At 37.5% G+C, this 22,634-nt stretch overlaps 1 protein-coding gene and 1 non-coding gene across 2 annotated transcripts in view; both read left to right on the top strand.

Annotated features, from left to right (window-relative positions):
• Positions 1-245: 245 nt before the first annotated feature.
• Positions 246-316, top strand: Trnag-gcc. The gene has a single exon. It is a non-coding gene; the product is annotated as a tRNA-Gly (tRNA).
• A 4,655-nt stretch (positions 317-4,971) lies between these two features.
• LOC121377129 (exostosin-like 3) overlaps positions 4,972-22,634 on the top strand; it is a 32,380-nt gene continuing 14,717 nt past the window's right edge. The window contains exons 1-5 of the mRNA XM_041505016.1: positions 4,972-5,041; positions 14,321-17,098; positions 17,615-17,716; positions 19,678-19,832; positions 21,198-21,325. Coding sequence (XP_041360950.1) covers positions 15,040-17,098; positions 17,615-17,716; positions 19,678-19,832; positions 21,198-21,325 — 2,444 coding nt within the window. The 5' untranslated portion in view covers positions 4,972-5,041; positions 14,321-15,039. The remainder of the gene's footprint in view (positions 5,042-14,320; positions 17,099-17,614; positions 17,717-19,677; positions 19,833-21,197; positions 21,326-22,634) is intronic.

Genomic DNA, 22,634 nt, shown 5'->3' with positions numbered 1-22,634 from the left:
ACGTGTCGGCGTGTACCGAAACATATGATTCTTTCCCTCGGGTCATATCGGAAAATTTCGTACTGACCGATTCGGTTTTACAGAAATGGATTAATATTTCAGAATATAAGTCCGAAACACTTGCATCTTACATATATTAGTAATATAATAACATTTACAAGAATACTTTATATTCATTACATCTTTAAACTAGCAATATATGCTATGATGTTTATAAGACGTAACATCAAAATAGATGTTTATAGGCATCGGTGGTCTAGTGGTAGAATACTCGCCTGCCACGCGGGTGACCCGGGTTCGATTCCCGGTCGATGCACATTATTTTTATTGTTTTATATTATATTAACACGAGTTACACATTTTATTCGTTGGTGATTTATGTACAGTTAGAAAGAAAATAAACGGTACGCAATAATTTACGACTCACTCAACACATTGTCATGATAAATACGGTAATATTATGTCTTATATGTGGTTAAGTACCATAGATATAATTAGAGAAAAAAAAAGTGCTCCAATTAATTACCATCAAAGGATCCATTATATGCATTATCTTATAGACGGGATAGAATACACCACAGCCTTTGTGGAGCACTGACCGAAACGAGGACTAGCCCAATTGATCCACTGACGGGGATCAACCCTGAACCGACAGCTGGGCTACGTACATTACTGAGTTGGTGAATGAAATATATAAGCATTCCAATATCAATTATAGTTAATCCATATATATATATATATATATATATATATAATATATATATATATATATGTGTGTGTGTGTGTGTGTGTGTGTGTGTGTGTGTGTGTGTGTGTGTGTGTTAATACGTACATAATTGTATGGGAGGTAAAATCCAGTTATGCATCATCCAACAGACAGGATAGTACATACCATGGCCTTTGTTACTCCAGTTGTGGAGCACTGGCAGCGACGAGAATTAGACTAGAGTGTTTCTACCCGACAGACAGACAGACAGGCAGAGACGCGTCTTCGGGGCAATATAGTGTTGTATTTTGTGGATATATATATCCCCACCCCTGTGACCCACTAGAATAGAATATTATAATTTTGATATTATTGGGTTAATTTTGGCAAGTAATTATGTATTGAATCTTTACCTTATTTCCCCATTGGGATGCCCTTTGGGCGGGTTGGTCCATGTACCCTTTTCTCGTTAGTCAGCCACCCACCCCACCCCCTAAAATATTTCTTGGATCCGCCCCCGATCATTCTCGCTTCCCATCACTCCTCTGAAACTAATTAAAGGAGAGCACTTCTTAGCACACCTTAGCTCGTGAGTTTATATGCATAGGCGTATGAGTTCCATTTGTGTAGGGGTGGGTGGGTGGTGGTGGTGGTGGTGGTGGTGGGGGTGTGTGTCTGGACAGGCTGGCTTTTGCCAGAATTAAACGAAAATGCCCGAATCTGCATAATAATATTTATTCATATTACCATTACTACCAGACGAATCACTACGCATTTTTACATGGATTACAACTAATTTTGAGGGTAGAATGATAGAAATACATGGTGAAAACGTCTCAGGTTAGCACATTTTGACCGAATCTGTATCATTTTTGCCCGAATTTGAAGTTTTGCTCCAGCACTAGGGGGACAGTTTTCCATGTCCCCTGTCTTGTACGCTTATGTTTCTATGTTATCAGTGTGGTGACATCTTAAATAACTCCACATAACTTAGTGGAGCAATTAATCAACCCCCTAAGGTGTTTTTTCTCGTCGGGGTCTGTTAACGAAAACCTGATTTCTTTTTGTGTGTGGCTTTTAGCGAGTCACTATTTACAGCCTTACTCCTATAATTATAGCCACAGTGTGGCTACCTTTGCCATACTTGGAGTTAGCCGTGTTGTAGACACATAATGACCACTAACATCCCTGTCTCAATGCCTTTGACATCATTTTGAGGTTACATATTAAACTTATTGTGACCTCACTGTGATGGTACTGTGAGGTTGCACAATTAGCTTTGTGTGACCTCACTGTGATGGTACTGTAATGTTGAACAATTAGCTTTGTGTGACCTCACTGTGATGGTACTGTGAGGTTTCAAGTTTAACTATTGTGACCTCACTGTGGTGGTACGGTGATGTTGAACAATTAGCTTTGTGTGACCTCACTGTGATGGTACTGTGAGGTTTCAAGTTTAACTATTGTGACCTCACTGTCCGTCCCCCGTCTCGTACACATATGGTTACCACAAATACACGTATACAGACAGTTTTCAAAAAAAAAAAAAAAAAAAAAAAAAAATGTTTTAGTAAGTAAGGAATTTGATATTTGGCAGGACTGCACCCATATGTCTGTAATTCCATCACATATGTCTATCAGCCAAGAATTAAAGGACGCCTGGGGTGCAATGTCTTCCTAACCAGGCCAAAAAGTAATTTGAGGATGAGTAATAAAACAAAACCGATCATAAATACCCCTACTATAGGCGGTTATGGGTTTGAAATGTTTAAAATAAGACACCGTATTTCATGTACTTTGACAAATTTTAAAGGGACAGACCCTAGTTTTTAAACACTAAGACATAATTTTCATCAAGACTTTAGTTTCAACCCATAAAAATGGACACTAAGTTTGGTTAATTTACAAACATGTAACAAATTTGGATAAAACAGAGTGAAACAAGAGTCTATGACGTTGAAATACCCCTTAAAATAGACTAAAACGCGACTCCATAACAGTTACTTCTCAGATGCACGTGCGTTTTTAAAATATTTGTGGTATTAGGAACACCAGGATAACAAGAAACACTTCGGTTGTACAGAAATGGATAATCTAAAAAATAAAATATAAGTAATCTTTGATGTCAGTGATCACAAACGGCTCTAATAGTGAAAAACCGGCCTCGGTGGCGTCGTGGCAGGCCATCGGTCTACAGGCTGGTAGGTACTGGGTTCGGATCCCAGTCGTGGCATGGGATTTTTAATCCAGATACCGACTCCAAACCCTGAGTGAGTGCTCCGCAAGGCTCAATGGGTAGGTGTAAACCACTTGCACCGACCAGTGATCCATAACTGGTTCAACAAAGGCCATGGTTTGTGCTATCCTGCCTGTGGGAAGCGCAAATAAAAGATCCCTTGCTGCCTGTCGTAAAGAAGAGTAGCCTATGTGGCGACAGCGGGTTTCCTCTAAAAACAGTGTCAGAATGACCATATGTTTGACGTCCAATAGCCGATGATAAGATTAAAAATCAATGTGCTCTAGTGGCGTCGTTAAATAAAACAAACTTTACAAACTTTACTAATAGTGAAAAATATGTCTTAGTGTTTAAAAACCAGGGTCTGTCCCTTTAAGCAGCAGTTCTCTTCCCATAATCTTTGTAAAAATTACAGAAATGTATCCATTAATTTTTAAAGATTTTAGGGTACTTAGGCCTACGTTTATTCTTCGTACCCTTTAGTAAAAGCCATAGCTAACGCCCACGAAACGGCAAATTATGGAGTGCGTCTATAAGGAAAAAAAAGAAGGAAAAAAAGAAAGAAAAAAAACCAGAAGGAAATTCGGAAGGAAGGACGTGCTATTTAACGACGCACTCAACACATTATATTTATGGCGTCAGACATATGGTTAAGGACCACACAGATATTGAGAGGGGAAACCCACTGTCGCCACTTCATGAGCTACTCTTTTTCATTAGCAGCAAGGAATCTTTTATATGCACCATCCTACAGACAGGATAGCAGGTCAGGTCAGGTCATAGGGTTTTACGTGCACATTCAGAACAAGCTGTTGTAGCGCACGCCTGTCATGGGCACAAGAGCCGGGCTCCTTCGTCCATGACAGGAAAGGTGGGGGGGGGGGGGGGGGGAGAGGAGAGGAGGGACCGCCTGCACTGGCAGGTGCAAGGGAGCACCAGCAGCCCGATCGAATCGGTAGCAGGCAGGTGGGGGTGGTGGTGGTGCTATGGAATTTTGAATGGAGCCGTTAATGCCAAAGAGAAAGGGTGCGCAATTTTGATTGAGGAAGTTTGGCGCAATTTTGAACGGTCAGTCGAAAGATAAATGGCTGAGCTAGCATAGGTTTTGATATTAGTGAATCGAGAGTAGCTCGTTAATTATAGACCTTTATGTCGCTGGTTGTCTCCCTAGGTTGCCCATAGGGCTCTTATAAGGACCTGACCGCTTCTGGTCGTGGCATGACAACCCAGGGGAGACTCGTGCAATTGTGTCAGGATAGCACATACCACGGCCTTTGATATACCAGTCGTGGTGCACTGGCTGGAACGAGATATAGCCCAATGGGCCCACCGACGGGGATCGATCCCAGACCGACCGTGCATCAAGCGAGCTCTGTACCACTGAGCTACAAACAAATTCGGTCTCTAGTCAGAACTGATGCGGCGATGCGGTTTTTTAAAGCATGGATTGCACAGGAAAAGTGGGTATATATAGGGTCTTTTACATGCTCCTCATCCGCCTTGGTCCACCCTCAGTGGCCATGGTGGCCCCTCCTTTGCCTTAGTACCTTAAATATTTTCCTTAACAGTAGCACGGGGGTGGGGGTCTGTACAACCCACAGGTTACTCCTACAAAAATCGACATCATACCGTTGGAAATAATTAAAAAGTGTGGACGCGCGCATTCATCAGAGACCAGAAATTTATTTTGTTTTAACCGGTAGGTTTTTTTCTCTCCAGATTTAGATTCATAACAACTAATTCAGATAACTTTGAATAAAAAAAACCAACAAAAAAAACCATTGACTGGTTATTATCACTATGTATATTTGTGATTAACCAAGGAACAGTGTATTATAATTATGATTTACACCTCTGCTGTGCGTATGCAATGCAAAATGCTGTGCAAGACCGAGTGGACCATAAAAATCTGTCGAAATAAACCGAAGAGTTTCGTGTAATTCCGTTTAATTCCGTGCTGCCAGTACCCGTTAACTGGTTCCAAACATTCTATTATTGAAGGCGTAGCATTACTGTATTGCCGTATTATTTTGGATACCAAGTTGAGAAGCTGGCATGTAAATCCATGGATAAAACCACAACGAAGAATTGTAAAACTGGTAAGAAGTTAAATACGTTAGAAGTTATTGTAACAACCATATATTATACGCTACATACATGTCTAAGTTATAATTTACTTACACAAGCATAACAAGTCGATTTGTTTGCAGGGATCGAAATTGTCTTCACTTACTTCAGCCCGTCATTCAATTCATTCAATCATTGCACTGATTAACTTCGTCGTAACTTATCACACTATTAGTGTAGTGGGTTCGGTGGTGTCGTGGTTAAGCCATTGGACATAAGGCTGGCAGGTACAGGGTTTGCAGTAGCCCGAGTACTCTGACTGTAAGAGAGCTAGACGGACATTTGGACATAAACACGCTCTCATTACAGTCAGAGACCAACCTATGTCTTTTTTTGGCAATTCCTGACTACCAAACGGTAGGCAACGAGTCCCGCTCTAATACCACAACAATCCTATGTTTGACGTCAAATACCTTTACATCAATCATTTTCGAGTTAAGTGATACAAAAAAATCCACATATTAATCACTAATACACATACTACAGAAAGAAACCTGACAGCACCCACATTCAGCTACGCTTCGTGACACTCCGTCGCAACAATTGCAAAGCTCGGCAATCTATTTCGAGACGTAGACCACGTGATCGCGCACTGGGCGATTCCGCCTTGTGCAGCAGTTACAGGGGCCGTCTCATATCAAGCGAAGTTACAACATGGAAGAGTTGGCTAATGCCGTTTTGGATGAATTTGGATTTCATTACGTCATTAAACCAAAACAATTACACATTATTGATTACATTTTGAATTTGAAGGATACATTTGGGGTGTTATCGACAGGATACGGCAAAAGTATGTGCTACGTACTGCCTCCTCTTATGAGACGACCCCTGTAACTGCTGCACAAGGCGGAATCGCCCAGTCTCGAAATAGATCGCCGAGCTTTGCAATTGTTGCGACCGAGTGTCACGAAGCGTAGCTGAATGTGGGTGCTGTCGGGTTTCTTTCTGTAGTATGTGTATTAGTGATTAATATGTGGATTTTTTTGTATCACTTAACTCGAAAATGATTGATGTAAAGGTATTTGACGTCAAACATAGGATTGTTGTGGTATTAGAGCGGGACTCGTTGCCTACCGTTTGGTAGTCAGGAATTGCCAAAAAAAGACATAGGTTGGTCTCTGACTGTAATGAGAGCGTGTTTCCAAATGTCCGTCTAGCTCTCTTACAGTCAGAGTACTCGGGCTAGGTTTGCAGGTGGAGCAGATAAGCTAGCCCTAAAAGCAACTCAGCCCCTACCAACTCTATGTACCGCAGACCCAAAAAAGAATTTAAAACATTTTTTTTCTTCATGGTCATAGTTTCATTAAAACTATTGCTCTTATTGAAAAAACATCACTATATTATCCAAATGAAGCAAAATAAGGTCGTAGTAGCCTTGTACTTCTGTGACCAAACATGGCCGACATGACGATTTTAATTGTCATTTATGTCCACTTTTGTAAATAAAAAAATAACAGAGAAATTTCCGTTGTAAGCTTATAGATGTTACAAGCAGTTATTAATGTTGCATCTCTGAAAATTTCAAGTGAAAATATATAGGGTTACTATTATTTCTAATAACATGTATTCTTGGGGTAGGTTTGAAACTGCTCCAAAATGACAAAAACACACAGACATCTTAGAATACATAATTTAATGACATAATAATTTATGCAAATGTTATATCAGAATAACATTTTCAGTTCACATTTATTCACGCTTATACAATAATGTACATCCAGACCAATAATAAAAAGGAAAACGTAAAGGTTTAGATTGCAGATGGAAAGTGGATAGGCCCCTACATGTTACATAAAAAATAAGCTTCTTCTTTAAAAATATTTAAAAAAATAGAAGATATATATTTACCTAGACTCATAATAATATTGAATACTTGAAGATTTCAATAAAATAGAACTTATCATCTGTACTGGTCTTTTAACTCAACCAGTAAAAACCTATCACACGACGAATATTAGTGTCTGTATATTAAACATGTTTCTGATTGTTGTAATATTTGTACTAGGTTAAATTTCATTTTAGTTCCCAAAATGTAGTTTTTTTCGTACGTACAGAATTATTTGAAGACAAAACCCAGTTTGGGCTTCTTACAAATATTAAGACGACCAGAAACACATTGACTATACATACAGACACTGCTATTCTAAACAAGAAAATATATTTAATATGTAAGTTTAATTGTAGAAATATTTTATTAGTCGGAAAAATCTGACAATGTAATAAACTCAGAAATGTCCCTTTAATGTTGTTGCAGTTTGACAGGGTGTTGGCAAATTATGGTAAGAGAACCATGAACATGATTTTAATATGGAATACAAATATTAATAGTGTGTCATATTTTATGTCTCTAAAGAAGATTGCCCACATATTATTTGGGCGACTATAATGGCATTATTTAAAAAATATTTAAGTTGCCCAAACTGGACATTGGTCACATAATAGATATGGCGTCCTGGCCACAGGCCGTTTTGAGTCCTGGTTTGATCATGCTAATTTTCAACCCTGTATGGCATTGTCATAACATTACTGTCTCGGACTCTATTAGAGTCTCGAGTCCAGGGTTGAAAATTAGCAGTAGCCTGTGGTGACCTTTATTGGCTAAGGGCGACTAACAATTTTACAAAGGTAGTCCGTTGGGCGACCATCGATTTTAGAGTGGCGAGTATGGTACCAGTTAAAAAAGAAACACACTGAAACTGAATCAAATGACCAATGTGACAAAACAACAAATCTGACAGGAGACGATATTATTATATAGAACGTGTTCTATATTATGACTGCGCCAGGCTAACCAGACTTCTACGATTTTGGTCTGGGGCTGTAAACAAATATAGCTCAAAACGTATTGCAGACACTTGAATTTGTTTTCGAATTTTTAAGTCGTCGGCTTATTGTAATGGACTGAGATACACCATAATTATCTAGTAAACCTACTTTTTGACATTATTAAATGTTATGGTACAAATTAATCCTATTTAATTAGCTTACTAGGATTTTATTCTGGGACAAAATCAAAATATATATTGTAGTTTTAACTTACACTAACAATGAAATTGTCCATTACTACAGAGATTATTCCAAAATTCGATTAATTGGCATGTAAATATAAAATTCATATAAAAACATATTAATTTATTAAACTGTAAAGTTAAACCCATACCATCTGAAATAACTATTTTTTAGTGTAAATAATAAAAAAAAAATTGATAAAACTGCATAGGTTACTTTTCTGATACAGTTTTAAGGCATTGATGGAACATTCAAGGTAATTTGAACAATAAAACAGTAATACGAGATCATTTAATGGTAATTTGTAAAGAAACATTTGTATTTTTTAATGGATTTCTTTTTTCAAAAATATTATTTGGGTTGGTATGGGTTTAAAACTTAATAATATGTTTTTATATTAATTTTAATTTGAATCATTATGCAGTTCATGCCAATTCATCGTTTTCCTTTTGACACAAACAGACTATATACATAGTTATTATTATACATGGTTGTTATTCAGCAAAGAAAATTCTAGTTTTGATTTTCGCTGTGCAGTTAAATTGGGAGGGCTAGTTGAATTTGAGAAGGGTCAGTAAGATTTTTCTTCAACTGGCCCTGGTGGCGACCATGGTTTTCATGTTAATTTTCAACCCTGATGCTCATATACAGATGTTTCGAGCATGTCTGCCCCAGAGTTCAACCTCTGAGAGGCCAGGGGCCCAACCCGGGGCGGAACTAACTCTGATTTTATTCTCCCAGTTTGTCTTAATTCATATAACCAGTTTGTTTTAGATTGAGTTGTCCTGTAATTACTGTACTGATGTTGGCACCAGCAGCAATAGCTGAGTTGTGATATTTTACCAAAAGCTTGTGTTAAATAGAGAATAATACATGAGTGCATGGCCATTAAATACAATTTATCTCACAACGAGTTGTGAGATAAATGGTATCTAACGAACATTAATGTATTATTCTATTTCTTACATATCCTAAAAAATAATAAAGGCAATTTTAGAATTAGAATAAGAATTGAAAAATGTTTGTTTAATCTCAGGGCAGCATGGTGGTGTATGATTATGACACGGTAGCACTAGACTATTAGGTATGGTGCTGAAACAAGCTAAAAAAAACTACCATGGTATGTGCTTTTCTGTCTGTATATGTGTGGAATGGTGCATGCATATACAATCAAACTTCGTTAACTCGAAGTTGAAGGGGACGACGAAATAGTTTGAGTTTCAGGGAGTTCGAGTGTTCAAAATTCGTACAGCAGACCTCAAAGTGAAACTGCATTGCAGTATTATCATTTCGATGATATCGGACGTTAGCACATTTTTTCTGTGTATATGATGAAACTAAGTAAATATTAACAGAAACGAGATAAATCCGATCAATTTGATGTACATCTCTATGTACTTTTATTGTATTAACTGACAGTAAAGTAAAAAAACCCGAAAAAAACCCCCTGAAAGCACGTACTTACATATAACCGGAAGTAAGCGATAAATTAAAGTTGATATATTTTTCAAATGTCAAAACAAGGCGGAGCGTAACGTAATAAATTAAAATACTGAATGTCGATTAGCACTAAGTACGTTTGTTTACCAAATAAAAAATACACAATATAAATAGCAAAATTATTATAAATCACAAAAATCATTTTAAAAACCCTCACTAACAGTAACATAACGAGACATAACATAACAAATCAAAACACTGTATGCCAAATAGCACTTGGTTATGTACCTTTTTTTTACATATAAAACATTCACAACAGTACAAAATAATTTATATCTCTCAAATCACAAAGTACAAAGAGCAGAACTATTCAAAAATTTTTGTAATTAGAGATTGTTTGGCACACTTGCTTAAAAAATCGTCTTTCATTACTGTGTCTGTAATCTTGCACAGATTGAGCAGCATTTCTTCCGAATATTCACGGTTCTGCAAACAAACAGCGTTAATTGTTATTACAACAGTTCTTTAAAGATTACAAGACTATCCGTACTTTGTGTAATGAGGCCCGCTGCCGTGTACAAACACTGACAACCCAATGCAGGCATGTAAGATCATTTCGTTCCACATAGTCGGCGATCTATTATTCTGTAATTACAGCGTGTATCATCGATAGCCGAGACCAGTCGGGGCACTCACGCTTGGCTTGGGTGACAATTCATTTTTCTTTAAAGTATTACCGATACAGTTAAAAGGTTCAGTCACTCCACAAACTTCGAGTTTTGGAAGTGCAATATCCCTTATTTTTTTATAGTGGGACCACAAAAATTACTTTGAGAGATAGAGTTTTTCGAATGTTCGAAGTTTGAGTGTTCGAAGTCTGTTATTACTAGTTTGTATAGCAGTTCGGCCGGGACCGCTGTTTCACTTCGAGAGATCGACGTTTACGAAAGATCGAAGTTTGAGTTATCGAAGGTCGACTTTATATATCATATAATATCTTACATTTTCAGTGCAATCAAAGTATGTGATATTTTTCAGATCACATACTTTAAGAATTTGATAACTTTGCAAATTAGATGTAAATTAGTCAAGGTCTTGGCATTACGTTTATTGACATTTAAGCAAACGTACTTGGGTGACACTCCATGATTGACGTATGCATTCATAGTCATCAAATAAAAACATTTCATTGGCAATTTGACACTGAAAGCTGTCCAGTGTTCAGAAAACAAAAATCGTTAGGCATTACAGGGACATACCCTAGTTTCAACCCGTGAAAATTAACACTAAGTTCAGTTAATATACAAACCTGTAACACATTTGGACAAAGTTACAATTGAGTGAAACGTGAGTCTGTGACTTTGAAATGGTGAAATACCCTCTAAAAATAACCTAAAGCTTGACTCCATAACTGTTACTTCTCAGACACATGTGCATTTTTTAAAATATGAGAAATGCATTTTGTGATATTAAAAACACCAGGATAACCAAAAACACTTAGAACGTACAGAAATTGATAATCTAAACAATAAAATTTAAGTAAAGTATGATTTAAGTTATCAAAAATGGTTATAATAGTCAAAAATATATGTTAATGTTTAAAAACTAGGGTATGTCCCTTAAAACTTTATTTTGATGTAAGGACATCTAAAATAATGTCATTCGAGTTTGACATCATTTCCGTTCAAAAATACACCACGACCACATATTCTTACGTCATTTGAATATCTAGTAATGGCGGACTGGAATTGAAGTTGCATGTACAGTTTACAAAAACACGTATTAAGCTTGAGCTTATATGCTAAAGAGATTATTACCCTTGTATATTTCGGTATCGTCAATATCATATATTAGGAATAAAAATAACTGCATAATACAATTTTTATTCCTAATATATGATATTGACGATACTGAGAAACACTGGTAATAATCTCTCTCTCTCTCTCTCTCTCTCTCTCTCTCTCTCTCTCTCTCTCTCTCTCTCTCTCTCTCTCTCTCTCTCTCTCTCTCTCTCTCTATATATATATATATATACACACACACACACATCAGAGATGGGGTAATCATAATCAGTAATCATAATGGATTGTAATCAATTACATGTAATCGTAATCAATTACATTGGTAATGTAATCGTAATCAGCAATTACTTTCATGATTACTCATAATTATTTACTAAACTTAAATGTGTTTAGCATCAACATCAGTAACAGTCCTATAGTTAGAAGAAGTACTGGTCAGTCAGTAGAACTGATCTCCCATTGTTTACTACTCTCATAGTAAAACTATTATTTGCCTTGAGAAATGGGATCATAACGTCTGGATTATCAAATGAATGTTACCCAGGGGATGAAGACACACATTCACATAATGGTATCGATCGTGTTTACGTTTACTATAAAACCACTTGAATGAATACAGTGTTCTAGCTAGCAATATATAAAAGGGCAGTGCACCATGCCCCAGTTTTGTGTCCTAATTCATTGCCGTAAAAAAAATGAATAATATATATATATATATTTTTATAATAAAACACTTGCGTTCCTCTGAATGCATATACAGCGTTATCACGGGTCTGATTTCAACTAAGAAACGCTTGACAATATCTCATTTTGTCACAGGTGTGAAATTCCACCAATGGTACTGTGGCAAATTTTCTTTCCTTTTGTTAGTGGTTACGCCTGCAGACGGACAGCCAGCCAGTCATATCAAACTTGATTCAATGGGCAGTCATCCTCACCCTGTCGCAGACACAACCACAAATAAATAACTAATTAAGCAAACACCCAGTTGAAAGTAGTCTATCACGATAAACCTTGATTTATTTTCCTTTAAAATAACTTAAAATATTAATGCGTCTGATAAAAATTCCTGAAAGCTGATTTTAATAGATGTTCTACGAAACGCGGCGCTTCTAATGATACCAAAATAAACACACCCAGACCAAGATACTTCAGATGCAAATCGATTCATTAATAATAGTCATTTTTAGAATGTCAACAATTAAATGCAATGAGCAACTTGTGCATATGTACATGTATGCAGATATCAATTTAATTATTTATTTACTTGTTTGTTCTTTTCTTTCATTCTTTACTTCTTCATTTATAGATTTAAAAAAAAAAAAATTTTTTTTTTAATTTGTGGATGGTATTCAATGGTATAGTTTCTACAAACAATAAAAAAAACCCCCAAGTAATAGTGATCAGACAGTTTGCAATTACTAATTATGGCTTATTTCAATAATATAACACAATATATATGTTATGCATTGATACAGTAATTATACCTACATGTATAGTTATGGGTACCTTTTCGTCAATAATCCAAATTTAAGAATAATAAATCTGGTTTTGGAAACTGATTCCCTCCCTGCAGTATACATACATGTATGTTTATAAGTGTTTGAAATAATTTAATAAATAATCCAAAATTATCCATTATGTCTTTCAGTGAATGAAATCGGTATGGTTGTAAAATAAAGTGCATAACTTCATGGTGGTAACTTCATTTCATTATTTGTGTAGATTTGTGGAAATGTAATCATGATTGCTAGACAATTTATTCGTAATCGTGATAATCCAAAGTAATCGTAATCGATTACTTTTGTCAAGTAATCACCCCATCTCTGATACACACACACACACACACACACACACGCATATGTATGTAAAAGATCCCTTGCAACTAATGGGTAATGTAACAGGTTTCCTCTAAGACTATATGTAAAAATTACCAAATGGTTGACATCTAAACAAAACAAATTTAACAAATTTAATTTCATTATTGTGTTTAATGTACCTGTTTGATGGTGTATATTCTTAATATTTTTAGTAACATATATTCAATAATTAATTATGTTCACAGTGAAAAAACCTCAACAGTTTACAGAAGAAATTTATAGTACATGTACATGTATGCGCAACTGAGGAAAAATTATTTTGTTCCCCAATTTTAACATCCAGATTATTACAAAACATTGTCATAAATATCACATCTAGCCAGTGTAAAAAAAAAATCGTACACACATGTACATGTAACAAAATATTAAACATATCAAAAATAAAATAAACAGAAACTCCCAGATTATTCCAGCTAGTGTTTTGGAAAGCGCTATCTAAGTATCTTGTGTGTTGGGTAAACCGTTTTCCAAAAACTGATCTGCATGAATCTCTCTTATGTTACCAAGATCCAGGGCTTGTGTTGAAAGTGTTTTCATGGTTGAGTGCTTTTATATTACTTCTCGAAAGATAAACCAGTGGTAATAAAAGAAACCTTTCACAGCAATGTACAGGAAGGCTGGATTAAAAAAACACACATAATCCTCGTTTGAAGCCAGCTTGAGATACAGTATACACACTTGTACTCAGTAACAGATTATTTGTACTTTATACACTCAATTGTTTTCAACCTAATTTTTTCTTCTTCTTCTTCCCTCTGTGTTTGAAGGGGCGGGGTGTAGCCCAGTAGTAAAGCACTCGCGTGGTGAACAGTTGGTCTAGGATCGATTTCCGTCAGTGGGCCCATTGTGCTATTTCTCGTCCTAGCCAGTGTACCACGGCTGGTTTATCAAAGGCTGTGGTTTATGCCATCCTGTCTGTGGGATGGTGCATATAAAAGATCCTTTGCTACTAATTGTAGAAAAATGTAGTGGGTTTTCTCTCTAAGACTACATGTCAGAATTAACAAATGTTAGACACCCATTAGCTCATGAATAATAAATCAGTGTGCACCAGTGGTGTTGTTAAACAAAACAAAAACAAAATGGTGGTTTTTAATTTATTTTTTATTTATTTTTATAGGAACAAGTCCAGGAAACAACCAAAAATGTGTCTGGAATCGTGCAATGATGCTATGAAAATGCTGGATCAACATGGATTTATTTTAGATATAGACACATGACGATTGAATTTGAGAATTTTTCTGTTTGGAAGTGTTACAGGGTCTACAGAGAATGGTAGACAGGAAATTTGAAGAAACGCGACTGGTATGTGTTGATAGACCTCTGTATGTTTTTGACATGATGATTGCTGGGAATAATTTAAAAACATAAAATGAATCTTTCAAGATTTACCAGCAGACGCAGGGACCTGATAAGTGTATAATAAATACACTTCAGTTTTTCAATGGTCAAACTTCAAAAAAAATAAAATGAACATCCATATTTCGAAATATTCATATGTTTGTGCTAAGAACCAGTCATGTGATGAATACCAGTCTAGGATATACATTGTACCAGTCCATAATTCTCACAGGTTTGAATGTTTCCTGTTTTGAACTGAAAAAAGATATATATATATTTTTTTAATCATTTCCACCCTTCCCTGATCAGGAAAAATGCCATGAAGTTATATTTATTCAAGTGAAATTTGCTAACTTCGATATGTTTTGGCACGAACTCTACTGTTTGATGTTCCTGTTCCAATAAAAATTTAACAGGTTAATAATGAATCTCGTCTTTAAAATGTTCTGATTTATCAAATTTCTGACAACAAAGTCTGGTTGAGAAAAAACCCCTAACATGGATCGAAGCACAACTAAACGGTTGCGTCACAGTCTCGGCTGCTACATTAGAAATCTTCTCCGATCAAAGGTGATTCTGTCTGTTTTGGTTGTTTTCATCACAATTTCTCTCGTCGGCCATTACTACATTTCGAACATCGGCATCGACATTGACAGTCGAAATGAAATCCACCGCTCGCGCTCGAAACTCGACTACCCCGACAGTGACGGCGAAACGGGTAAAGTCTCTGAGTTGAAATTGCAGATTGACGAGCTCCGCGGAATAAAAGCGTCGGTGAACAACGAGCTCCGTGACCTAGAATCTCGCCGTCAGAAGCTGCAGGCTGAAATCTCGGGATACACGTACCACATCGACAGCCTCCGATCGCAGTACGAGTCGTTGAGTAAGGAGATCAGCCAGATCCGAGTGGCGCTCGACCAGCTCAAGTTGGAGAGAGAGGAAACGATTAACCAGTATGTTCCGAACATAAAAGCTCCGCAGCAGATTCTGATGGATCCTCGTCCGGCGAAAAATATTCAGCCCCCGTCGTCTCCGCAGCTGTGTAAGATGCAGACGTGTTTCGACTACTCTGTGTGTTCTCTCGTCTCCGGGTTTCCCGTCTATGTGTATAGCACTGCTGACAGTGCCATTGGATCCCGGGGTGTCGAAGATTTCATTAAAACGTCCGTTATTTCGAGTCTTTCTCGCAGTCCCTACCGGACTACGGAGCCAAAACGGGCATGCGTGTTCGTTGTGTTGGTGGGCGAGGTGCAGGGTGGTGCTGTTAGTGCGAAAGATGTTGAGACAATGCTACAGGAGCTACCATATTGGCAGGAAGATGGGCGGAATCATCTGTTGGTTAACATGCATTACGCTCACAATTCGGATATTTTTGGGGGTGTAAATACAGGGAGGGCCATACTGGTGCAGTCGCCTTTCGTCGACAGTATTTTTAGAAAGAATTTTGATATTGTTATCCCGCCAAGCTTGGGAATGGCTCACGGGGAAGTGTGGCAGGAGTTGTCTCCCATTTCTCCCGTCAGGCGGAAATATTTATTGTCCTTCTGGGGCGAGATATCGTCTCGGAAAAGAGACATACAGAATCAAATGGGCACCTTTCAGAAGAAGCTGTTTCAAAAGGAAAATGTTATTGGCAAAAATATTCAAAATATTTTGAATGCGCAGGTTGCGAAAAATGACGCGGTACCTGCCAACGATGATGATGGAGAGGAGGACGAAGAAGATAATGACGATCGTGATAATTCGTTCAAACTTCGGCGCTTAAAATCGGCTTCGGAAATCGTCAGCCTCATTTCGTTAGAAGTGTCGGTCGTTGCCGCTTTGAAGCTACTGCAGGAACAAGTTCCAGACAGTCTATCCTTCCAGTTCTCGTGTGCGCGTGCGAAGCAGGAAGGCAATAATGCGGAGTGGGCACTGTGTGCCACCTCGGAGGAACGTCGCAGCATGCTGGTACAGTCGACGTTTTCGTTGATTTTACTTCCTAGCAACTATTCGGTGGTGACCACCACAATAATTCAACTCAGGATATATGAATCTCTCAAAAATGGAGCCATTCCAGTTGTTCTTGGAGACTACATTGAGATGCCGTTTTCAGAAATTTTGGACTGGAAGCGGGCAGCCATTTTTCTTCCGGTCGCACGGGTAACTGAAATATTTTTCTTCTTGAGGACATTCACGGACAGTGATATCGCGGAGATGCGAAAGCAAGGCCGGTTCATCTGGGAGACGTATTTCGGCTCCACGGAAAAAATCGTCGTATCGTTTTTAGCTGTCATGAGAACCAGACTTCAAATTCCCGCATCCCCGGTTAACGCGGAACCTACGCTGAGCGTGTTCAATGCAACTTTCATTCCATTAAAGATAGAGGGCGCTGACCCTGAACCGGAAACCGACGAGGTTCTGGGTCCAATAGAGGCTCGGTTTCCATCGGAGAAGTTCTATCGGAACTTTACGCAGTTCGTGCAGTGGGAGCGCTTCAACCAACCGGGAGATCCCTTCCATCTATATCCTAGTCGACCCTGGGACGTCGTGCTGCCGTCAGAAGCCAAATATTTTGGTAAGTTTCTCTATCTGTCTCTGTCTCTTCGTTATCTGTCTCTAACTCTCCTCTCTCTCTCTCTCTCTCTCTCTCTCTCTCTCTCTCTCTCTCTCTCTTCTCTGTCTCTCTCTCTCTCTCTCTCTCTCTCTCTCTCTCTCTCTCTCTCTCTCTCTCTCTCTCTCTCTCTCTCTCTCTCTCTCTCTCTCTCTCTTCTCTGTCTCTACTGTCTCTCTCTCTCTCTCTCTCTCTCTCTCTCTCTGTGTCTCCTGTCTCTCTCTGTCTCTTCTCCCTCTATCTCTCTCTCTCTCTCTGTGTCGCTTCCTCTCTTGCTGTCCTCTCTATTTTTCTCTCTCTCCCTCCTCTCTTTCTGTCTGTGTGTCTGTCTCCCTCGCTGTCTTTTTTCCTCTCTCTCTCTCTCTGTCTCCCTCGCTGTCTTTTTTCCTCTCTCTCTCTCTCTGTTTGTCTGTCTCTATCTCTAGATCTGTCTTTCTATTTCATGAGGTGCTGTTAACTTTACATGCCCTTCCTTTGTAGGTTCAGGCTATGGATTTCGATCAATCGGGAAGGGCGTGGGTGGAGCAGGGAAAGAATTCAGCGAGTCTCTCGGGGGGAATATACCAAGAGAGCAGTTCACAAGTAAGTACCGTACATTAAAGAGACATACCGTTGTTTTTAAACACTACTGCACATTTTTTACTATTAAGAGCCATTTTTTATAACTGAAATCATACTTTACTTAGATTTTATTGTTTAGATTATCCATTTCCGTACATTCGAAGTGTTTTTGGTCATCCTGGTGTTTTTAATATCACAAAATGCTTTCCTCATATTTTTAAAAACGCACGTGCGTCTGAGAAGTAACAGTTATGGAGTCGAGTTTTAGTCTATTTTTAGAGGGTATTTCACCATTTCAAAGTCAGAGACTCATGTTTCACTCAATTGTAACTTTATCCAAATGTGTTACAGGTTTGTAGATTAACTAAACATGGTATTAATTTTCATTGGTCGAAACTAGGGTTTGTCCCTTTGACAGTACTGAAGCACAGCACTAAAGTATAGTTACAGTACTGGAGTACACTTATAGTACTGTACTCACAACACTAAAGTACATTTGCAGTACTAAAGTACAGTTGCAGTACTAAAGTACTGTTCCTGTACTAAACTACAGTTACAGTACTAAAGTACAATTACAGTACTAATGTACAGTTACAGTACTAAAGTACGGTTACAGTACTAAAGTACGGTTACAGTACTAAAGTACGGTTACAGTACTACTGTATGAAAATTAAGCTATACATGTATTGTATGCATGTATATTGTACACATACTAAAAAGCTTTCTAAATGAACTGTTTGTTCGTGTCTACAGATCTGTAATACTGAGGTACAAGCTATTGAACTGTTTTCTAAATGAAGTTTTCTTGTTTTTCTCTACAGTTGTAATATGACATGAATGGGAATTGGTGCTTATAAAGTATTGAACTGGTTTTTAAAAAACAAAATTGTTTATTGTTTTTGTCTACATTTGTGATCCTCACGTACAAGCTGAAAATGGTGCTCATAAAGTATTGAACTGTTTTCTAAATGAAGTTTTCTGGAGTTGGAAATGGTGTTCATAAAGTATTGAACTGTTTTCTAAATGAAGTTTTCTGGAGTTGGAAATGGTGTTCATAAAGTATTGAACTGTTTTCTAAATGAAGTTTTCTGGAGTTGGAAATGGTGTTCATAAAGTATTGAACTGTTTTCTAAATGAAGTTTTCTTGTTTTTGTCTATAGTTGTAATACTAATTTATGAATGGGAATTGGTGCTCATAAAGTATAGAACTGTTTTCTAAATGAAGTTTTCCAGAGTTGGAAATGGTGCTCATAAAGTATTGAACTGTTTTCTAAATGAAGTTTTCTCGTTTCTGTCTACAGTTGTGATCCTCACGTACAAGCTGAAAATGGTGCTCATAAAGTATTGAACTGTTTTCTAAATGAAGTTTTCTTGTTTCTGTCTACAGTTGTGATCCTCACGTACAAGCTGAAAATGGTGCTCATAAAGTATTGAACTTTTTTCTAAATGAAGTTTTCTTGTGTGGGAAATGGTGCTCATAAAGTATTGAACTGTTTTCTAAATGAAGTTTTCTTGTTTTTGTCTATAGTTGTAATACTAATTTATGAATGAGAATTGGTGCTCATAAAGTATTGAACTGTTTTCTAAATGAAGTTTTCCGGAGTTGGAAATGGTGCTCATAAAGTATTGAACTGTTTTCTAAATGAAGTTTTCTCGTTTCTGTCTACAGTTGTGATCCTCACGTACAAGCTGAAAATGGTGCTCATAAAGTATTGAACTGTTTTCTAAATGAAGTTTTCTTGTTTCTGTCTACAGTTGTGATCCTCACGTACAAGCTGAAAATGGTGCTCATAAAGTATTGAACTGTTTTCTAAATGAAGTTTTCTTGTTTCTGTCTACAGTTGTGATCCTCACGTACAAGCTGAAAATGGTGCTCATAAAGTATTGAACTGTTTTCTAAATGAAGTTTTCCGGAGTTGGAAATGGTGCTCATAAAGTATTGAACTGTTTTCTAAATGAAGTTTTCTCGTTTCTGTCTGCAGTTGTGATCCTGACGTATGAGCGCGAGTTGGTTCTAATCAAGGCACTGCAGCGTCTGAAAGGTCTGCCGTTTCTCAACAAGGTGATCGTTGTGTGGAACAACCCAATCCCACCAGCTTCCGACCTGCGGTGGCCAAATATTGGTGTCCCATTACATGTGAGTACATTTATATACTTTTGGTGAGAACATCATTTGTTATTTTTGATAACACATACTTGTTTACACATGTACGTGTGTTAACAATTTCAAGACATACAACTGTCTGCTCCTAGGTGATGCAAGTTGTTTTGCATTGCACTGCAATATCACAAAGTTGTGAGAGTGTAGTGAATTATGTCCCAGGTCACTAATGTCATACATCCAATGAAAAAACAGCATGGTGGTAATCGATTACACTGTGATGTATAGGTAACGCATAAGTTAACTACAAGTGCAAAGGCTGTAAATAACTTTTAGTTGAAAGAGATGTTAAAAAATTTGCAAGAAATGTAAGAATAATTCATTCGTGTCCGCGTTAGATACCATTTATCTCACTCGTTGTTTAAAAATGTATCAAACTCGTTTTTACTTGGACTTAAGAAGTTGTTATTTGTGAACTTTGTTTTGCTGTAAAAAAATTGCTAAAATATGGCATGAATGAATGAATGTTTAACGACACCCCAGCACGAAAAATACATCGGCTATTGGGAGTCAAACTATGGTAATGCAAACAAATAAAGTGATGATCAACATCAATATAAAAATTCAAGATTTAAATAAAAACAGTGTAAAAAAACTGTGCAAAAATATAAATATCACAGATAGATACTGACTTTTACTCAAAATTTCAATTGTATCTCGAAAAAAACAAGGAGATTTGTGCTGTATTGGCCATTCTCAAAGAGAATGTTACACCCCTGCATCACGGTGAGGTTACAGCATGCATAGGGGAAAATATGGGAATTTTGAGCTTGCCTTTGGTAAATTATAAATCAGTAACCTTTGCAACAATTGTTTGTTTTTTTGTGGCTAGAGAAGAAACCGTGCTTATCCTTTACAATTTGATAGCTGCTATTAATCATGGACGTGTTTTTTTAGTATTTTCCTTGTGTTTAATTACGGTGGGATTCAGCTCAGTCGGTTGAGTGATCGCCTGGGGTTCTTGTGTAGATCCGTTCAACTGATTAGGGTTTTCTTGTTCCAACCAGTGCACCACAACTGGTCAAAGGCCGTCGTATGTGTTTTCCTGTCTGTGGGAAAGTGCATATAAAATATCCCTTGCTGCATTGGGAAAAATGTAGCGGGTTTTCTCTTTGACTACGAGTCAGAATTAACAAATGTTTGACATCCAATTTAAAAATTTTTTTTATTTTATTTACTATAATTTTTTTTAAATCCCCTTTCGTGCTAAGAAGCACATAAGGCTGTCACCAGAGATCGCCACTGCTGCCTGTTGACATCCAATAGCTGATGATTGATTAATGTGCTGTGGTGGTGTTATTAAACAAACAGAACTTTACTTTTTTTGTTCTTTAATTACAGGTTGTGAAAACTGCTAAAAACAGCCTGAACAACCGCTTCCTCCCGTACGATGCTATAGAAACTGACTCGATTCTCAGTATCGATGACGACGCCCACCTTCGCCACGACGAGATTGTGTTCGGTTTTCGGTAAGAAGTGCAGACATTTTTAGGATCTTGGCTATGTCCAAACCGGAGAGGACTATAGATTTCATCTCCGTCCTTCTGTCTGTCTGTCTGTCTGTCCATCTGTCCGTCCCTACGTCCGACTGTCTGTGTGCCCATCTGTCTGTCCTGTATATAGTTTTCCAGATGTGGACATTTTTAGAATCTCTGCTGTGTCCAAACCAGAGCGGACTATACATTTCATCTCTGTCTGTCCTGTATATAGTTTTCTCTGTCTGTGTCCAACCAGAGCGGACTATACATTTCATCTCTGTCTGTCCTGTATATAGTTTTCCAGATGTGGACATTTTTAGAATCTCTGCTGTGTCCAAACCAGAGCGGACTATAGATTTCATCTCTGTCTGTCCTGTATATAGTTTTCCAGATGTGGACATTTTTAGAATCTCTGCTGTGTCCAAACCAGAGCGGACTATACATTTCATCTCTGTCTGTCCTGTATATAGTTTTCCAGATGTGGACATTTTTAGAATCTCTGCTGTGTCCAAACCAGAGCGGACTATAGATTTCATCTCTGTCTGTCCTGTATATAGTTTTCCAGATGTGGACATTTTTAGAATCTCTGCTGTGTCCAAACCAGAGCGGATTATAGATTTCATCTCTGTCTGTCCTGTATATAGTTTTCCAGATGTGGACATTTTTAGAATCTCTGCTGTGTCCAAACCAGAGCGGACTATAGATTTCATCTCTGTCTGTCCTGTATATAGTTTTCCAGATGTGGACATTTTTAGAATCTCTGCTGTGTCCAAACCAGAGCGGATTATAGATTTCATCTCTGTCTGTCCTGTATATAGTTTTCCAGATGTGGACATTTTTAGAATCTCTGCTGTGTCCAAACCAGAGCGGATTATACATTTCATCTCTGTCTGTCCTGTATATAGTTTTCCAGATGTTGTTTTCACAAGGCCTCAAGGTATTGAGCTGGACCCAATTGCACGAAACATCATAAGCCTAGTTTTGCACGTAAATGTAAATCTACAACTAAACCACAATTCTTATTACTATTATATTACAGCAAATATAGTTAGAAATACACATAGTTCATTTTCTTTTGTCTTTAAAATGTTCAATCTTCAGTAATGATGCAATTTTCTGTGTGAATTAGATGCCAAACACGTGTAAACGCATGACCCGTATAACTCCTAGTAGCAGATGTAAACTTACGATGTTTAGTGAAATAGGCCTCTAAAATTTTGTGTATCATGTTCTATTACAGACCAAGTTTAACATTTATGGAGATTTACCCATTTTTCACAGAGTTATGACCCTTGAATTT

The sequence above is a fragment of the Gigantopelta aegis genome, chromosome 7 (genome assembly GCF_016097555.1).
Source record: "Gigantopelta aegis isolate Gae_Host chromosome 7, Gae_host_genome, whole genome shotgun sequence".
Lineage (NCBI taxonomy): Eukaryota > Metazoa > Mollusca > Gastropoda > Neomphalida > Peltospiridae > Gigantopelta > Gigantopelta aegis.
This window is presented reverse-complemented; position numbering and strand designations above follow the sequence as displayed.